General features: G+C 40.7%; 1 protein-coding gene across 4 annotated transcripts in view; it reads left to right on the top strand.

Moving 5' to 3' along the window:
* The window catches only part of krit1 (KRIT1 ankyrin repeat containing), a 56,754-nt gene that overhangs the window by 15,671 nt on the left and 19,804 nt on the right, over window positions 1–21,279 (top strand). For all 4 annotated transcript variants that reach the window (XM_078235631.1, XM_078235650.1, XM_078235659.1 and 1 more), the window contains 5 exons: window positions 3,663–3,822; window positions 6,564–6,656; window positions 8,105–8,234; window positions 17,341–17,584; window positions 20,780–20,895. In XM_078235631.1, the coding sequence (XP_078091757.1) occupies window positions 3,663–3,822; window positions 6,564–6,656; window positions 8,105–8,234; window positions 17,341–17,584; window positions 20,780–20,895 (743 nt within the window). The remainder of the gene's footprint in view (window positions 1–3,662; window positions 3,823–6,563; window positions 6,657–8,104; window positions 8,235–17,340; window positions 17,585–20,779; window positions 20,896–21,279) is intronic.

Genomic DNA, 21,279 nt, shown 5'->3' with positions numbered 1-21,279 from the left:
TTTGGTTTAGTGGTAGTGAACTCTCAGCTGAAACAGGAGGTAATGGGTTCAAACCCCACTTAGAATCCCCACAGTGGAGAAGCAGGCTATTCAGCCCATCAAGTCTGCACCAACTCTAAGAGAGCATCTTACCCAGGCACCCCCCGATAACCCTGTGCATTTACCATGGCTCATCCACTTAACCTACACACTTTTTTGACACCATGGGGCAATTTAGCATGGCCAATCCATCTAACCTGTACGACTGTGGGAGAAAACTGGAGCACTTGGAGAAAAGGCCCACATGGGGAAAACATGCAAACTCCACACAATCATCCAAGGCCGAAATCGAACCCGGATCCCTGGTTCACTTCAGAGTCTGGAGCACAAGTTCTAGATTGACGCTTCAGCATAGTACTGGGAAAATACAGCAAGATCTTCTGGATAAAACATTAAACAGTGGCTCTCTCTGCCCTTTTGGGTGCAGATAAAAGATCCCATGGCATTATTTGAAGAAGAGCATGAGGTTTTCAGTATCTTGGGTGATACTAAGTTCCCAACCATTGAAATAGGTGAGCATTAACCTCATTGCATTATGTGAGACTTTCCTGTCCATAAAATTGTTGTTGTATTTCCCCAGATTATTGTAGGGTGACCAGATGTCCAGGTTTGACCAAGATTATCTGAGTTTAAGCGACCTAATGTCCTGATGGTTTCCTGGAAATTGCTCAAATGTCTAGGTTTTAGGCTCCAGTGAGGCCCCTCCCCTTTCTTTTCCACTTGTGTTTTATTTACTTGGCCACAGGTCACCTTTCAGTGCCCTGATTGGCCATTCTGTCAGAATGCTTTGATTGGTCAATCAGGGAATCCATGAAATAGGCCAGTAAGGGAGAGCGGGGGAGGCCAGCAGTGTCGTGCTCAGCGGGTGTGAGTGAGTTCAGAGTATAAAATTGCTCAAACATTGATAATTGACAAAGTTATATGACAAAAAGAATGGCACTGTGGGAAGAGAAAATGTCACATTGAACCCAGACCCAGTGCACTGTCAAGTGAGAATTTCTTTGGTAGTATAGTTGATTGTATTTAACCTCCTATTGGATGGTAGTATAGTTAATTGTATTTAACCTCCTATCGGTAAATTCATTTTTCAGAAGGCAAACCAAGCAGTTCTAGTATGTTGACGATTATTGCCAATAAAAGGATTGTTGCATTATGTGTTTTTATTTTTGGAACTCTTATACTACTTATACATTCTCCATAGAGTAGATTTTGCTGCAAAATCTACTCCAATTAGCCTGTAATGAATTAATTCATTATTATTCATGTGAAATGGCTACTTTGTTTTTATTTAATATTGTTGAGGAATGGGGCTAAATTTTCACTTGAGCAGAAAATCGAAATTAAGTTGAATCTGATTCCAGCAGCTACGGCAAATGTAGTGTTCATGGCAGTCAGTTCCATTGCTTGTAAAGAAAAGGGGTTGCCTGATGTCGATTTAACAATAACAGTAATAATGCTTTGAAGAAGAAAAGCGGATGTTGCAGAGTGATGCAAAGTCAAGATCAAAAGGGCACTTTTACATTTGTCTTCAAGGACTGTTTGCGATATTCAGTTGAACTACAGTAGACGTTTTCTTTCAAATCCATTTGTGACAAGCTCATTGAAACACTTTTCATTACACTATGATGTACATGGGTTTCTGGGCAAGCAAAGGGGTGGTAACTGGGAGATGGGTAGGGAATCAAGTTAACTTTCCAGATTCAGATCTGGAACATACATTTAAGTGATTTTTTTTCTCTTCACCTTTCACTTTAAATGAAATTATATTAATAGCAATCTCGCCACACAATTGCACCCTGTAATTATAATACCTAAAATCAACAGTAAATAATGCAAGCAGAAACAATTATGCCAGTTTGGTCACAAGCTTTTTTTTCACTTTTTAAAAATTATTTGTGAGCGGTATGTGGGATGATGGGAGGACTGGAATAGAATACAATTTTTAACCTGTTGCCCTGCTGACACCATTCAGTACTTTGTTTTCAAATTAGCATCAATGACAAACATTTGCCCGTGTTTGAAATAGTGGACATCCATGTCACACAATTGTTAAATATTTGACTGTGATTGAAGTAAAGTGCTACCGACAACTAGAGACAGAACAATCTTGAAATGCAAAGATGCAGTGACACGCTCTCTGAACCCCATAGTGGGATGGATGAAACTACAAGTCCACTGAGAATTGTCTCAGGTTTTAACATCACAACAGACAACTACATATTAACAGAGGGGGTTTTGGTTTTGTAGGTCCCACAGAAGCTTGCTGTGACTAAATGGCAGTAATTCAATTTTAACACTGACAGTGTTTTGCGAACTGATAGCAAGCACATTTTTCTCAGCTGAAGTTTGTAAAATATGAAGGACACTCTCTCCATTATCCAACCCTTCGGTCAGCCGAATATTGAGCCAAAGAGAAAAAAGGTTCCCCCCCCCCCCCTCCAATTAATTATCTGTCAGAGTCCGCAGTCTCTGACTGGATGTTGCAGCAGTAGAGGTGGGAGCAGTGCTTGGCAGCTGTGTTATTACATATCTCTTTGTTTGGTGTTTATGCCAATTAAGATGTCATCATATGACCTTAGTTCGCATCCCTGACTCCTGCCATTGGTTATACAACTTGTCAATCATCATGGAGTCTTTCATTCTCAAGGTTTTTCAATGTGCCCTAGTTTTGATTTTTGAAAATCTGGTCACCCTCCAATAGTGACAGGACTAAAAATTATGTAATTGGCTGTGAAATATTTGGAAAATGCTGAGGTACTGAAAGATGCTGTGTAAGTTCCCGTTTGTTCTTATTTCTTCCTTTCAATTGCTTTGTGCTAACTACTGTTTGTAATGACCTAGAATAGGGAAGTTTGAAAGAATCTATTGTATTCAACTAATGTGTTAAGCTATCCAAACTGAATAGAGTGGTTTGTAAGCAGAAATGTATCAGTAAATGCTTCTGAGAAACTTTTATTTTATTCTTTCATTGGATGTGGGTGTCACTGGCTAGGCCAGCATTTATTGCCCTTGAGGAGGCTGTGATGAGCCTTTCTGAGCTGCTGCACCCACAGTGCTGTTAGGAAGGGGGTTCCAGGATTTTAATCCAGCAACAGTGAAAGAATGGTGATATAGTTGGAAGTCAGGATGGTGTGTGACTTGGAGCGGAATTTGCATCTTCCCAAACATTGTCCTTCTGGAAGGGAGAGGTTGTGGGTTTGGAAAGTGCTGTTGGAAAGGAGCCTTGGTGAGGTGCTGCAGTGCATCTTGTAGATGGTGCATGCTCCTGAATGTTTAAGGTGGTGGCTGGAATATATCTGATGTGATTGTGATGCATCCCACACTGTAATCATTAATATGAAATACATTATTTTTATATGTGTAAATAAATGCTTGTTAATTGGCGACAAAAATAAAGTAATTAATGTCTTAATAGCTAGGGAGAAATCAGCCACATTGTTGTCCAAAGTTTTATCCATCCCCGTTACTTCATTTAGTGAATTTTTTCATTTAGAAAGTAGGAGCTTTGAAATATGAAACATCTCATTTTTCATGTTCTTTACATTAGTATATCATGTATTATACTCAGTTGTGAAGTGCTAACTTTTGTATCACACTTGGATATGTGCTTGTCTTTTTTGAAGATTCTGCTGCTAGAGTTGCAAAACGAAGGCAAGGAAAAAAAGAGGAAGAAAGTTTTGTTACAAACAAAACTGAAGAGGGATGAAAATAAAGGACAGGACATTCTCAACTTTGTAGTTGAAGCGACCAAACTGACATCCCCAAACAGCCAGGGAGTCAAAGGTAAAACAGAAGTACAAATTATTATACTTCATTGTGAGAGATTTTATTTGTATTCATTTGTAATTTGGTGTCATTAATTGTAATGATTCAGTGATCAGCTTCTATGTATTGAATGAACGTAGATGTTTACAGCGCACTATATTTAAAACATGGTTTTAATTGGTGCTTGTCAATTATAGGTTATGTCATAGTGTTCAAGCTGGTGATTTAATTTTCCAGTTTTGGAGAGGTCTTGAACTTTGTTTATTGCACCAATTTGGGATGAATCTGTCAACAAGATTTAAAGATGCAAGACATAATTTCATTGACTGCGAAGCATTTTGAATGTCCTAAAGTCAAGAAAGGCATCATATAAATCCCACTTTGTTTCTTTTCCTCCTCCCCTTTCTAATTTGCGGTAACTGCCATCTCTAATTGGCCAGAATAAACTTGAGGAGGATGTGAACAGACTTCAGGAGGACATGTACAGACTGGTGAAATGAGTAGACACCTGACGTTTAATGCAGAGGAGTATAGTGTGATACATTTTGGTCAAAAAATTGGGGAGAGGTAATATAAACTGGTAGAATTTTAAAGGGGGTGCAGAAATAGAGATTAGGGGTTGTACACCTACCAATCTTTGAAGGTGGAAGAAGTTGAAAATGCTTTTTTAAAAAAAAATGTATATAGATCTTTGACTTTATTGATAAAAACCTAGAGTACAAAGATAAGAATTCTCATGTTTTATGAAACACTCAGTAAGCCTGAGCTGGAGTATTGTATTCATTTCTCAGAAGAATGGCAAGGGTTTACTGGAATGGCAAGCAGGGATGTGGTACTTCAGTTATGCAGAGAGACCGAAGAAACTGCGATTGTTCTCCTTAGAACAGAGAAGGTTACGAGGTCATGAGTGGTTTTAATTAGGGAGAAATTGTTTCCAGTGACAGAAGGTCTGGTAACCCAATAACACACACTTCAGATGATTAACCAAAGAACCAGAGGTGGGATGGAACTATTTTTTTTAGCACGCAAGCTGTTGTTGAATATGTTGCTTGAAAGGCTGGTGCAAGCAGATTCAGTGGTAACTTCCAAAAGGGAAAATATTTACAGGGCTGTGGGAAAAGAACAGTGCAGGGCCTAAATGCTGGGAAAACTCCAAGTCTGGCAGCATCTATGGGGAGAGAGACATAATGTTTTGTGTCAATATGACTCTTCAGAGTGATGGTGGAAGGGGGGACTAATCATAGAATCCTACAGTGCAGAAGGAGGCCATTTGGCCCATCGAGTCTGCACTGACCACAATCCCACTTCGGCCCTCTCCCCATAACACTACTTTATTTACCCGACTAACCCCCTGACGCTAAGGGGCAATTTAGCATGGCCAATCAACCTAACCCGCACATCTTTGGAGTGTGGGAGGAAACCCATGCAGACACAGGGAGAATGTGCAAACTCCACATAGACAGTGACCCAAGTGGGAACCCAGGTCCCTGGCGCTGTGAGGCAGCAGTGCTAACCACTGGACTACCGTGCCGCCTAATTGGACAACTCTTTCAAATAGCAGGCACAGACTTCTATGCTGCATCATTCTGTGCTTCTAAAATACTGCAGTTAATAACTCAATCTATTAATTGGAATTTGATGGAAGTATCTGTGTTTTCCTTGTTTTAATTGTGCAGTACAGACCAGGAAGTGGCAGTTTGCTTCTATCCTTCTGCTAATGCTGCTGGACAACTAGACATGAACAGGTGCACAAAACAGCCCAAGATGTCTGGCCGTCCAGTTTCCTTTCTCTGCTTGTATTGAACCTTTGGACCTCTATTGAAACACTAAAGTTCTGTTCTCTTTCTTGACGACATTATCTTTCTTTTCACTCTTTTCTCCCTCAATTGAAGCACTTAACTTCTTTCAGTGTACTGGCCCACTAGTCGGCCCCAGTAACCTGGCCTGCTTCACATCATGTCGCATTCCTTTTCTGATGATCAAGCTTTCATTTGTTTTACCCATACTATCATAAAATCATAGAGGACAGAAAGAGGTCATTTGGTCCATCGTGCTTGTGCCAGCTCACTGAAAGAGGTGCCAACTAGTCCCACTCACCTGCTCTTTCTTCATGGTCCTGCACGTTTTTCAGTTTGAAATGTATATCCAATTCCATTTTGAAGGTTACCATTGAATTTGCTTCCACCGTCCCTAAAGGCAATACACTCCATTTCAGATCTTAAAAGATGATATACTGCCTCCCGCCTCCTGGTCTTTTTGGCAACTATCTTAAATCTATGTCCTTCAGTTACCAACTCTCTATTTTCTCCTTATTTACCCTATAACTAAGCAAACAGAAAAATTGAAGTGGGTACATCTGAAAACATCAATTATTAAGTATCACTCTCATTGATCAAAATGTGAAGGCACATAATTCAAATTTAAATTCCAATTCAAAGATTGACTGGAGCCTAGAAAGATTTTTAAAAACTGAAAATGGACTTAAGACTTGGATAACTTCCCTGGAGATTGAACATTGGAGGCTAGAATTTTTTGAAGGACTCTTTTCGCGATGTTCACAGAATGGCTATGGTGCTACCAAGTGGCCAAATAGTATAGCTACACCGTGGCACATGTGGTCAGGCCAAACACACCATAAACAAAAATTGACATGACAACAATGTGACAAAGCGAGAAATGTGATAGCAGATATAATGTTAATAAGCTATATGTAAATGTACATACAACTTGCTGTGACACTATTGTCCTTTTTCTGTTAGGTAAACGAGTGGTGTTGATGAAAGAATTCCCTGTTCACGGGGAGAATGCTTGTAGAGCAGCTGCACTTTATGTTGTACCTGCGGCAGTTAAAGGTAAGAAAACTGCAATGCACCAATGGACATTTTCAGTGTGCTTTATTATAAATCATAGGAAACAATGAAACAACAATTATGTAAGTGAAACTATTAATGCATACCTGTGTCCAGAGTTGCTTATAGGGACGTGACAGATCTATGTATGCTAAATTTAGTAACGTCTATAGAGCTATATTTTGAACATATAGGGTTTGGGAGCAAAACCAGGGATATTTCAGTTGACATTGTTCACTTTTTATATTGGACCCGAGCGATTACTACCTGCCAGATCATAACGACCATATGTACAATGTTCAGATAATTTCATTGCTATGTTTGCTATAGTATGTAACAAGCTAGCTCTTTCTTTGTATTGGACATTATTGGTTATACTTGCAGAGGTCATTGTTGTCAAATACTGCTCTAGTTTGTGGACGCTGAGATGGTGCAGCTGATCTAGTGTTGGATCTCCTTGTCAGTGGTAGCCTTTCGAGGAGGTGGCTGCTAAAGTATGGAGAATACTTAACATACTCCAGGGAGACACTTTCAACTTATTTGGGTGGTGGACTATTTGGCTGACCAGGTGTTTTAGTGTACAGAGCAGTTGTCATCACCACATGTTTATATTGCAGTGAGACCTGGACTGTATATTTGTGACATCATTCAATCAGCGCTAAATTCCATCAGCAATGCATCTACCACATCTTCCAGATTCAATGGAAGGACCATTGAAGAAACACTAGTGTCCTTCTTGAAGCCAATTCCTTGCAGGCTAAACTGCAACATAAACCTTAATGGACTGGACACCATGTCTGGATGGTTGCAAAATGTCTTCCTGCCAGATCCTGTTTCGTCAACTCACAAATGTTCAGTGTGCAGGGGAGGACAAAGAAAATGCTACAAATACATTCTGAACCTATCCTTGAAGCACTGCAGCATTGATTTTAATGACTCAGAAGAACTTGCCACCAATCGTTCTGAATGGCGACAACTTGTCCATTAAGCTGCATCACACATTTAGTCACGATGTCTTGATGATGAGGGAGAGCGGTAGCAAAAGAGAAAACAAAAGGAATTAAATCTTGCATTGTGGATCCCACTACCTTTTGGGCATTCTTGACCCATGTGCTCAAAGATCTGCAGGCCAAGAATTAGGCTGTTCAGTCACATGAAGACCCATGGCAGAAATTAATGACCCTAAGTAGACACACTCTTTGGATTCAGGGACAGCTGCTGTGACAAGTAGTTATAAAATCTGTTTGTGATTTAAAATTCACATTTAGTTTTGTCGATATTTTGTGTAGTTCATATTATGTTGATCGGAACAAGGCTATTCCTTTTTAGATGAATTGAACATTTTTTCCATGACAGAATTGATAGTATTGATCATGATATGCATGAATAGGCTGAGTAAAGTTCCACTTGTTATGCTATTAATTTAAGTAATGGTACTGTCATTTTTGCAGACAATAGTAAGACATCATATTGCCTTGGAGCACCAAGTTTTTACTGCTTCCAGGATATTATGCGTGTGTGCAGTGAATCCAGCACTCATTTCTCTACACTCAGCGCAAAAATGCTCATTGCTTTGGATAAGTAAGTAAAGTTACATTTTTCAGCCTGATGGTGCAGCATTGCTTCACATGTACACAAGGAGCTATTTATAAAAAGTGGGATCAAAAATAGTGAAGATAAAACACTTGCAATCTTTAACAAGTGGACCTTCATTGGTATTTTCCTGAAGCTGCAAATAACAAATGTATAACTACCTCCAATATTTATCTCTTTCCTATCCAGTACCTGGTCTCTACTCCTGATCAAGTCTTGAGGTCAGAAGTTCATATGTAGAAGATATTTGGTGTGAATCCAGATTCTACTTCATCTTTTTAATTGGAAGATTTCAAAGAGTAGAAAGAACAGTTGCAAATTTGTAAGATATTGGAGCAGATTTTGCTGAAAAAATGGTGTCCAAGCGACACACATTGTTATTAATGCACCATGGAAGAGATACCTCATAAGTTGTGAATTGCGACAAGTTGGTGGCCAAGTTATTCCATTGTGTTCGCAAAATCAGAACTTTCATTGGCTGTTTAATTGCCCATTAAACCCAACCGAGAGCTCAGTCGAGTAATTATTAACTTAAATACCTTATAACAAACTGACAACTGTTAATGACTGCCATTCATTGTCTTGCCAAAAAGTTAGCAATTGTAAGCATGGAGTTTGTTGTTCAGATTCTGAATTATCTTAGGAGTGTTTAAAAATGCCAAACTTTTTTTTTCCTTTGTTTCTTTTTTTTTCTTCTCTGAATTCTCTCTCTGTACCTGATTTGAATTTAATTCATCCTCCTTCAGTCCTTTAAACTTATTGATAAAAGAGATATTGTTTTTCTTGTCGCTCATCAAGGTCCCTAAATCCCTGTAACCCTTGCTGCGCTGTTATCAACTCGTGCTTTGAGCAATTCTGTTGACAAAGCTTTTAAAAAGCTAAATGTGTGATTGTTGTCTAGCTAATAGAGCATACCCTGAGATTCCCCACTTTGGCAAAATCTAGCCTGTTATTTTTGTCAGCCCTCACTCCATTGGTTCTCCTGAGCTGGTACAAAGCTGTGCTGCTCATTTAAAGTGTAGAAGGCAGATGCCCGGAGCATGTCCAGTTCTCCTCCTCGAGGAGTGACCATGGAGGGCTACCTGTATGCCAAATAGAACCATAGAAAATTACAGCTCAGAAACAGGCCTTTTGGCCCTTCTTGTCTGTGCCGAACCATTCTTTTCCTAGTCCCACTTGCCTGCACTTGGACCATATCCCTCCACACTCCTCTCATCCATGAACCCATCCAAGTTTTTCTTAAATGTTAAAAGTGACCCCGCATTTACCACTTTATCCAGCAGCTCATTCCACACTCCCACCACTCTCTGCGTAAAGAAGCTCCCCCTAATATTCCCTTTAAACTTTTCTCCTTTCACTCTTGACCCACGCCCTCTGGTTTTTTTCTCCCCTAGCCTCAGTGGAAAAAGCCTGCTTGCATTCACTCTATCTATTCCTATCAAAATCTTATACACCTCTATCAAATCTCCCCTCAATCTTCTACGCTCCAGGGAATAAAGTCCCAACCTATTCAATCTCTCTCTGTAACTCAGCTTCTCAAGTCCCGGCAACATCCTTGTGAACCTTCTCTGCACTCTTTCAACCTTATTTACATCCTTCCTGTAACTAGGTGACCAAAACTGTACACAATACTCTAAATTCGGCCTCACCAATGCCTTATATAACCTTACCATAACACTCCAACTTTTATACTCGATACTCCGATTTATAAAGGCCAATGTGCCAAAGGCACTCTTTACGACTCGATCCACCTGTGACGTCACTTTTAGGGAATTCTGTACCTGTATTCCCAGATCCCTCTGTTCAACTGCACTCTTCAGAGTCCTACCTTTTATCCTGTACGTTCTACTTTGGTTTGTCCTTCCAAAGTGCAATATCTCATACTTGTCTGCGTTAAATTCCATTTGCCATTTTTCAGCCCATTTTTCTAGTTGGTCCAAATCCCTCTGCAAGCTTTGAAAACCTTCCTCACTGTCCACTACACCTCCAATCTTTGTATCATCAGCAAATTTGCTGATCCAGTTTACCACATTATCATCCAGATCATTGATATAGATGACAAACAACAATGGACCCAACACCGATCCCTGTGGCACACCACTAGTCACAGGCCTCCACTCAGAGAAGCAATCCTCCACAACCACTCTCTGGCTTCTTCCATTGAGCCAGTGTCTAATCCAATTTACTACCTCCCCATGTATACCCAGCGATTGAACCTTCCTAACTAACCTCCCATGAGGGACCTTGTCAAAGACCTTGCTGAAATCCAGGTAGACAACATCCACCGCCTTCCCTTCATCCACTTTCCTGGTAACCTCCTCGAAAAACTCTAATAGATTGGTCAAACATGACCTACCACGCACAAAGCCATGTTGACTCTCCTTAATAAGTCCCTGTCTATCCAAATATTTGTAGATCCTATCCCATATCACACCTTCCAATAACTTGCCCACCACCGACGTCAAACTTACTGGCTTATAATTTCCCGGATTTCTTTTGGAACCTTTTTTAAACAACGGAACAACATGAGCCACCCTCCAATCATCCGGCAGGGGTCCTGCAAGTTCAACGCTAGCTTCCCTCAAGGTCCGTGGGAATACCCTGTCCAGTCCTGGGGATTTATCCACTCTGATTTGCCTCAAGACAGCAAGCACCTCCTCCCTTTTAATCTGTAACTGATCCATGACCTCCCTACCTGTTTGGCCTATTTCCGCAGACTCCATGCCCGTTTCCTCAGTAAATACGGATACAAAAAAACCATTTAGTATCTCCCCCATCTCTTTTGGTTCCATACACAGTCTACCACTCTGGTCTTCAAGAGGACCAATTTTATCCCTCACTATCCTTTTGCTCCTAACATACCTATAGAAGCTCTTTGGATTTTCCTTCACTCTGTCTGCCAAAGCAACCTCATGTCTTCTTTTAGCCCTCCTGATTTCCCTCTTAAGTAGCTTCTTGCACTTTTTATACTCCTCGAGCATCTGATCTGCTCCTTGCTGCCTTTACATTTCATACAACTCTCTCTTCCTCTTAATCAGTGTTACAATCTCCCTCGAGAAACAAGGTTCCTTATTCCTATTTACTTTGCCTTTAATCCTGACAGGAACATACAAACTCTGCACTCTCAAAATTTCTCCTTTGAAGGCCTCCCACTTTCCATTTACATCCTTATCAGAGAACAGCCTGTGCCAATCCACACTTCCCAGATCCCTTCTCATTTCATCAAATTTGGCCTTTTTCCAGTTCAGAACTTCAACCCGAGGACCAGATCTATCCTTATCCATGATCAGGTTGAAACTAATGGCATTATGATCACTGGATCCAAAGTGTTCCCTCACACTCACATCCATCACCTGTCCGAACTCATTTCCCACTAGGAGATCCAATATCGCATCCTCTCTAGTTGGCACCTCTATATACTGATGTAGAAAATTTTCCTGAACACATTTTACAAACTCTACCCCGTCTAAACCTTTAACAGTATGCAAGTCCCAATCTATATGTGGAAAATTAAAATCCCCTACTATCACAACTTTGTGTTTCTTGCAGTTGTCAGCTATCTCTCTGCTGATTTGCTCCTCCAATTCTCGCTGACTATTGGGTGGTCTATAATACAACCCCATTAATGTGGTCATACCTTTCCTGTTTCTCAGCTCCACCCATAGGGCCTCTGTAGACAAGCTCCCTAATCTATCCTGTCTGAGTACCGCTGTAACATTTTCCCTGCCACCCCCCCACCTTTTAACCCTCTGCCTCTATCCTGCCTGAAACATTGGAACCCTGGAACATTGAGCTGCCAGTCCTGCCCCTCCTGTAGCCAAGTTTCACTAATGGCTATAATGTCATATTTCCATGTGTCTATCCACGCCTTCAGCTCAACTGCCTTCCCCACAATACTCCTGGCATTGAAATAGACACACCTCAAAAGATTATTTCCACCACACTCAACCCTTCCATTTGTGATTTTGCTTGAACTAACCTGTCTTTTTACCCCTGCTCCACTATCTGCTCTGGCATTCTGGTTCCCATCCCCCTGCGAATCTAGTTTAAACACTCCCCAATAACACTAGCAAACCTCCCTGTAAGTATATTTGTCCCCTTGTAGTTTAGGTGTAACCCGTCTCTCTTGTACAGGTCCCACCTGCCCCAGGAGAGGTCCCAATGATCCAAGAATCGGAAACCCTGCCCCCTACACCAGTTCCTCAGCCACGTGTTCATCCGCCCAAGAATTCTACTCCTGCCCTCACTGTCACGTGGTACAGGTAGCAATCCTGAGATTACTCGGGGTCCTGCTTTTTAACTTCCTTCCAAGCTCTTTGTACTCCCTCTTTAGGACCTCCTCACTCTTCCTACCTACGTCATTTGTACCGATGTGTACCACGACATCTGGCTGATCACCTTCCCACTTTAGAACGCTGTGCACGCGATCAGAGACATCCCTGACCTTGGCACCCGGGAGGCAACAAACCATGCGGGAGTCTCTGTCCCGTCCACAGAACCTCCTGTCCGTACCTCTGACCATTGAGTCCCCTATCACCATTGCTCTCCTCTTCTTCCTACCACCCTTTTGCGCTGTAGAACCAGACTCAGTATCAGAGTTGCGGCTGTCGCAGCTTGTCCCAGATAAAGCATCTCCCACAACAGTATCCAATTTAGTATACCTGTTGTGGAGGGGTATGGCCACAGGGGAACCCTGCTCTGCCTGTCCTTTCACATTTCCATTTCCTCTCCTTACAGTAACTCAATTTCCTGTGCTCTACTGCTTAGGTGTAACTACCTCCCTAAAGCTACTGTCTATATACTTCTCATTCTCCCAAATTAGATGGAGGTCATCAAGCTCCTTCTCCAGTTCCCTAACACGCTTTGCTAGCAGCTGCAGCTGGATGCATCTTTTGCAGGTGTTGGGATACTGTTGTGGGGATACCGGAGGTCTCCCTGATCTCCCCCTGATCTCCCACATCCTGCAAGAGGAGCATTCCAACATCTTGCCTGGCATTTTCTTTTACACTGGGGGGGGAAAAAACAAGAATAAACTTTCTGGGGGAAGAAAAAAACCTACTCTCACCTCTGCCTGTTCTCGCCGAAGCCCGTTTTGAGCCAAAGCCCTTCAGCCCTACTCTGCTACCTGCTCACTCCGCCGCCCGCTCTCAATGCTGCCCGCTGGATAGTGCGGCCTGCTTTTTAAACCTCCCTATTTTAAACCTAAATATCTAAAATACCAGCTCATAGAGCTGAACAGAGCCACAATCAAAGATTCAGTGGGCAGCTCTAACTCAACACATTCTGCCATAAATGGCAATGGATGAATCTAAAACTAACGAGAGGAGCTGGCTCAAACCTAGCATGTACAATATTGAAACAGGTCATTCAGCCCAAACAGTCCATGCCAGAGATTTCCTTGGCTTTTTTATTTGCTCCTGGGATGTGAGCATCACTGAGACCAGCATTGTTTCCCAGCACTAATTGCTCTTGAGAAGTTGGAGTGAGTGGCTGCTTTGAATTCCTGAAGTTCATCTGGTGCACATACACGCACACTGATGTTTGGAAGAAGTTCTAGCTTCTCGACCCAACAACAGTGAAGGGATGATATAGTTCCAAGTCAGGATGATGATTCACTTGTGGGTTGGATGTTGAGCCTCTATTTTGTTTTAATTTCAGATTCCCAGCATCCGCAGTATTTTTCATACTATTATCATTCATTTTTTAGGAGAATGTTAAATGTAGTCTGATTACTATGATTCTAATTCTATGTTAAGAATCATTCATAGCTGTAATAAATCACTGTCTAAATGAATGTCACCAATTATATAACAGCGATAATTAATGGTTAACCAAAATTAGCTGAGTAATGAATCTGCATATTGACTTTTGAATGGACCTACCTCACGTTAACTTGATCTTTCTCTACACCCTAGCTATGACTGTAACACTACAATTCTGCACCCTATCCTTTCCTTCGGTATGCTTTGTCTGTATAGTGTGCAAGAAACAATACTTTTCACTGTATACTAATACATGTGACAATGAAGCAAATCTCTGCCTTTTCACTGGCCAGTCTTGGGTAGGGTTAGTACCATTATAATCTACTGAGGTCTGTTTTTCGGCCAAGGAGTGTACTGTTACTTTGCCAACTATCACAAGTCCATTACAAGTCTTATAAAACTTATGATAAAATACATTAAACAATGCCCGGTAATGCTTCTTAACGAAATACCGACTGTTGTTTGTTGATTAGTTAGGCTGTCTTTTTACAGATTTGCGTATCTGAACTGTTGAATGCCACCTGATACTGGAATAAGCTTAATTCCAACTTGTGTGTAAATATGCTCACCTGGTCCTCTGTCGGTGGTGGACAACCTTTGATATCCTGTTTGTGACGCCAATTTATTAGTGAAGAATTACTTGAGACAAATCACGGCACCCAGTTCTGTTCTAATTATCTAATGGTTTTATTCTATACAGGCAGGAAGACGCACACTGGGCTCACCATGCGGCCTCTTAACTGAACAAAGGAAATCACACATTCTGATACATTTCAGCCCATCCTGGCTGGCTACAAACCAATCACAAAATTAATTACATACATATCCAATCAAGCTGACAATTAGACATCATGTGTCTCTCTGATCAGCTCGTGGACAGCTCTGGACCATCTTATGATGTGTACCAGGCACCTTACATCAACTGTCTTTGGGCCTTCACAATGAATCACTATACTCAGCTTATTGCATTAGCAGTCAGTTACTCAGTGCAGCTGCCTGCGGGCTGATAAGACTGGCCATGCTAGGCAAGCTTAATGGTCCATGACTAGTGACCAAGCAGTCACAGGAACAAGTGTGTGCGTGTCTGCGTATCTGCTCTGGTCTGTTTAAATTTTGCAGCACAAATAATTTGCTCTGAACCAGAATTAAATTTAAGATTAACCTGATGTATTTTATGAACAACTGTTTATATGTCCCAACCATCTGTTTAAACTATTGCAGTTTAGTTATTGATTTGAATGTTTATCAGTTTGCGATTACCTTAGCAGTAGTATTTGATGGGATGAAATTGAATTTTGCGTATTTTCTGATTTTGATACTGGAGTAATCCTCATTTGGGTGTCATGTGTTTTGCACACATTTTTATATCTTTGTAGCTAAAGCCCTTATTTGAAATACAGCACAAGTGACAATGGTTCAGCCTCAGCTGGAGGATTGCATCCAGTTCTGGGCACCACGCTTTTGGAAGGCTGTGAATGTATTAGAGAGGCTACAGAAAAGATTCACAAGAATGGTTCTAAAAATGAAATTATATAAGTAGATTGGAGAAGCTGGCGCTGTCTTTGGAGAATAGAATCTCACAGGATCACAGAATTGTTACAGTGCAGAAGGAGGCCATTCGGCCATTGTGTCTGCACTGGCTCTCTGAATGAACATTAGTGCTATTCTTCTGCCTTTTACTGTAACCCTGCACACTGTTTCAATTCAAATAACCATCTAATGCTCTCTTGACTGCCTCGCTTGAACCTGTCGTCTCCACACCTCCAGGCAGCAGATTCCAGACCCGAAACACTGTCGTTGTGTGAAAAAAATTATTTCTTCTCACATCGCACTTGCTCCATGTCTTTCTTCCCAAAATGAAATCCATATTGAATGTAATATGCCACCTATCTGCCCACTTGTCTATGTCCTTTTGAAGTTCATAACTGTTCATCTCACAATTTTCAATGCTTCCAAGTTTTGTATAATTTGAAATTGTCCCCTGCACACCAAGATCTAGATCATTAATTTATCAAGAAAAGCAAGGGTCCCAATACTGACCCCTTGGGAGCTGAACAACAAACCTTCCTCCAGTCCGAAAAATATTCATTAACATTCACTCGCTGTTTTCTTTTACTCAGCCAATACTGTAACCATGTTACAGTATTGCTATACAGCAACCATGAGTATTGCTGTATTGTGGAAAATTATCGACGGAGGTTGAGGGGAGACCTGATAGAAGTCTACAAGATTATGAGGGGCATGGACAGAGTGGATAGTCAGAAGCTTTTTCTCAGGGTGGAAGAGTCAATTACTAGGGGGCATAAGTTTAAGGTGCGAGGTTTAAAGGAGATGTATGAGGCAGATTTTTTACACACAGAGTAGTGGGTGCCTGGAACTCGTTGCCGGGGGAGGTAGTGGAAGCGGATACAGTAGTGACTTTTAAGGGGCGTCTTGACAAGTACATGAATAGGATGGGAATAGAGGGATATGGTCCCCGGAAGGGTAGGGAGTTTTAGTTAAGTTGGGCAGCATAGTCGGTGCAGGCTTGGAGGGCCGAAGGGCCTGTTTCTGTGCTGTAATTTTCTTTGTTCTTTGTACTGCTGTCCCTTTTATTTCATGAGCTATAACTTTTCTCAAGTCTGCTGAGTGGCACTGTATAAAATGCCTTTCAGAAGTTGGAGAGATTTCATAGAGGTAATTAAAATCGTGATTCTAGACAGTTGATATGGAGAAACTATTCCCATTGTTAGAAAGATCAAAACCCAGAGGGCACAGATTTCAGCTAAGAAGCAATGATGATGTGAGGAAAATCTTTTTTACACAATGAGTAATTAAGATCTAGAATGTACTGTCTGAGAGTACAGTGAAGGCAGATTCAGTCAATTAATTGAGGGGTCTGGACAGAGGAGATGCAGAGAAACTGTTCCCATTGGTGGAATGACCAAAATCCAGAAGGCACAGATTTAAGGTAATCTTGCAACTCTACTTTCTGGAGTATCACCCAAGTTGTGAATTAGTTGATCTTAATTGGAGTGGTGATGGAGCAACTAGAAATGGCTTCAGCTCCGCATCAGAATGTGGCAAATTAGGTAGAGGTTTCATTGACGTTTTTGCTGATCTTCGTTTTGAGTGAAGACAGGATTAGGACTGGGCATGATTTCAACACCTGTACCGATTTAGTGAAGACTCTTATAGGATTAACAGACACTTGGGTAAGATACCAACGGCTGCTTAGCATATGTGCAACTATAACAGGAATATATACTCGGTGGAGTGGGGGAGGGATCGGTGAAAAAACCCTTTTTGGAAATGGTTTACTTAAACAGTATGTCTTCCTGATATTTTCACAGGTGGTTGGCAGAGCAGCACACCATTTCCCATGCTATCCCAGGTCTTTTTAGACCATCTCCTCCTGAGCGAATCAAATCTTGTGTTGCAAACCCTGCTTACATCAAAGAAATGGATCAACCTGAAAATACACTGCACGTGGGCTATACTGCCTTGGAGATAAAAAGCAAAATGTTGGCGCTGGAGAAAGCTGACCTCTGTATCTACAACCCTCTTTTTGGATCAGACCTACAGTACACAAATAGGGTAGGACCTCAATGCTGTTTTAGAAAAAATAGTGCTGGTCACCATGTTTGTCATTCTGGCGTGAGCATAATAATATGCTTACATTGGCTACTGAAGTGGGTTACCGTAACATTATGAACAATCTTATTTCTTTCTCATTTGATCTGAGGTACAGTGAAGAATTTTCAAGTTTTACTGGTCATTTGAACTAAAGAGCGAAAAATATGTGCAGATTGGCTGAAAGACCTAACGCATAACTAATGTTGTGTTGAGATTTTCTGTAAATATCTTACCGGGTTATGCTGCAAAGTATGTGTTTTGTACGATCCCAGTTGATACTACTAAACAGGAAGGTCACAGAATGGAACCCTGGCTTGAAAGACTATAACTTTTACTTTTTTTGGAAAACGTGGGTGAACAGAGTCACAGAACTGCCAATTAGCTTTTAAGAACAGAATTTTTTAAAATTAAATATGAGAAATGTGACTATAATACAATGCAGTCTTGTAAATCAACAGGCCACACCCCCCTCTGAAATCAAGTAGCGGATCCCCCCCAATCAAACTTCTGTGGCATTCCTCTCAAAGTACCCCAGATGATTATCACGTGAGTGTTTCCAAACTCCACTCTCAAAAAAACCCACTTCAGAATCTTCTTCCTAACAACAATTTCTCTCAGCTGCTTTCAGCAAGGATCCACTTCCAAGATTTCCAACTCTCCTTTCAGTCTTCCTTTGTCTTGAATTGCCACATGATTCAAGCTTTTACTTACTCTCTCAGGTACCCAGCCACTAATAGAACACAATTGCTTCACAGGCTATAGTAAGGTCAACAACCTTTGGATTGCTTCAGAAATCTGGCTTTTCTCTTGTCAACTTCACCAGAGTTGGAAATCTCTAGCTGTTCACGCCCCGCTGCCATTGCCAACGAGAACAGAGAATTTGGCATTCAGCCAAATCTCCGTTCACTGCATCCCAGGTTGTGGGCGATGTCCGAGAATCTGATCCCAGTTCTGCACTTTTCAGCTCTGTCTTTAACTTCAATGAACAGTACCGTACTCAAATTTCAGCTTCTTTTTGTTCCTTTGACTTCAATATCCCTGGAACTTCTCTTTTCATTCTCCAGTTTTGAGAATTAGCTGTTCTTTAGTTTCTATGACTTACTTTCTTGTCCATTACTGCATTGTTCAGGTTCTGCTTCTGGCAGAGCAGTGAGAGCTTCCTTCTTTCTCACTACCTTATCCGACTGCTTTAGGTCCAGTTGAAATTAAACTCAGAAAAACTTCCGAACCTAAAGGGGACCATTGGTTCCTTTTTATGTTTGTTTGCTTTTCACATCATAAACAAAAGTGAGGTAATGCATTTTGGAAGGTCTAATACAGATAGGAAATATATAGTAAATGGCAGAACCCTCAAGAGTATTGATAGGCAAAGGGATCTGGGTGTACATGTACACAGGTCACTGAAAGTGGCAATGCACGTAGAGAAGGTAGTCAAGAAGGCATATGGCATGCTTGCCTTCATCAGCCGGGGTATTGAGTTTAAAAATTGGCAAGTCATGTTGCAGCTTTATAGAACCTTAGTTAGGCCGCACTTGGCATATAATGTTCAATTCTGGTCACCACACTACCAAAAGGATGTGGAGGCTTTGGAGCGGGTACAGAAAAGATTTACCAGGATGTTGCCTGGTATGGAGGGCATTAGCTATGAGGAGAGGTTGGAGAAACTTGGTTTGTTCTCACTGGAGCGATGGAGGTTGAGGGGAGACCTGATAGAAGTCTACAAGATTATGAGAGGCATGGACAGAGTGGATAGTCAGAAGCGTTTTCCCAGGGTGGAAGAGTCAATTACTAGGGGGCATAGGTTTAAGGTGCGAGGGGCAAGGTTTAAAGGAGATGTACGAGGCAGATTTTTTTACACAGAGTGTAGTGGGTGCCTGGAACACGTTGCCAGCGGAGGTAGTGGAAGTGGATACGGTAGTGACTTTTAAGGGGCGTCTGGACAAATACATGAATAGGATGGGAATAAAGCGATATGGTGCCCGGAAGGTTCGGGGGTTTTAGTTCAGTCAGACAGCATGGTCGGTGCAGGCTTGGAGGGACAAAGGACCTGTTCCTGTGCTGTAGTTTTCTTTGTTCTTTGTTCTCAAATCAGAATGCAGACACTGTTTAAAATGAAACCAAAGACCCCATACATGCAAATGCAGTTCAAACATGAATCTAACTAAAGTTTAACCCTTTCTTACTCAGAAACACTATTAAGCTAACTTTAAATCTATACCTTATTTCCAATATCCAACAATACAAACATAGAAGTACCTCTGCTTCTTGACAATGCAGTACATAATTATTTTCTACAGAAATAAATAAAAGTAACTACAGGCATTCCTGTGAGTGAATTTTGATACCCAACGTGACCTTACCATAGTGGCACTGTACACACAACTGGAAAACTAGAAAGGGCTGTCACAGTTTTCTTGCAAACCAGTATTCTGATTTTCTTTGCTTTGAGGGCATAATTTTTCCCCATTTTCTCTGACTGAGTCTCTTGTTGCTGTCACCGTTTGAACACCTTGTTTCTTTAGCAGTCTTGTTTTTCTCTAATGTTTTTCTCTTTTACTTGAAGGTGAAGTTTTGCATCATTTAAAATCTGCTTTTGAACAGGTTGCATGTTTTCCAATTTATTCATATTTTTTCTATATCAGCATCTGCTTTTCCCTTTTCCCATAACTTTTTTTATGTTTGCTTTTTTTCATTTTGCAGTTCTGAAGAAGTGACTTACTTACAATTTTGACTTGTTTCTTGTCTCCATTGCTGCTGTTTGATCGGTATTTTTTTCAGCATTTTATGTTTGGATTGATTACCTGGTCATTTGTAAATAGAATTTCACTCAAAATTGGAGGCAGTCCAGTATTTTAATATGAAATAAATAGAAATAATAAATGGGTGAGTCAAACTGATCAATATTTGCAAAAAATCTATTATTATTCAGCAATCATTTGTTGGCCAGTATTTTATGTGAACAGACAGAATAATACACTTCCTTCCAGAAACTCTTGTCAATTTTACTTATTCATGCAAAATCTTAGGAATTATAAAAATACCACGTTTCTGAAGATGCATTTGCCTCCTCCTTGAAATTGTGAACTGTTTATAATCATCTGATTGGAGGTGTTTTATATGTTAATTTCCTTTTATTTTTGATGGTCCTGTTTATAGGTCGATAAAGTGGTTATAAACCCATACTTTGGTTTGGGAGCTCCTGATTATTCCAAGATACAGATTCCAAAACGTGAAAAATGGCAGCGTAGTATGAGCAGCATAATGGAGGACAAGTAAGTATAGGAATAGTGCCAAATTTCAATTGAATATCTGGCATAGCTTAAAATGGTCTCTTAATAATTTGTGTTCTGTATTGATATTAAAATCCAACGTGGTATACATATCAATGCAAACTGATAACTCTGCATAATGTCAAAATAATGTTGGTGGCAGTACTTGCTCAACCAGAACAATGCTGTATTGTTCTTTGTTCTTTGTTCTATAGTCTTGTGGAAATGTGGGGGGTGTAGATGAAATTTTGTAATAGCACCTCTATAATTTAGAAAACAAAATGAAATATTATTTTCAGTGTGAATATTAAAAAAAACTATTGTGAATGGAATATCTGGTAGCATTTTCTAATTGACCTGTTAAACATACTCGTTTGTGAATGGCTT

The sequence above is a fragment of the Mustelus asterias genome, chromosome 2 (genome assembly GCF_964213995.1).
Source record: "Mustelus asterias chromosome 2, sMusAst1.hap1.1, whole genome shotgun sequence".
Lineage (NCBI taxonomy): Eukaryota > Metazoa > Chordata > Chondrichthyes > Carcharhiniformes > Triakidae > Mustelus > Mustelus asterias.
Note: the sequence above shows the minus strand (reverse complement) of the source record. Positions and strands in the feature narration are given on the sequence as shown.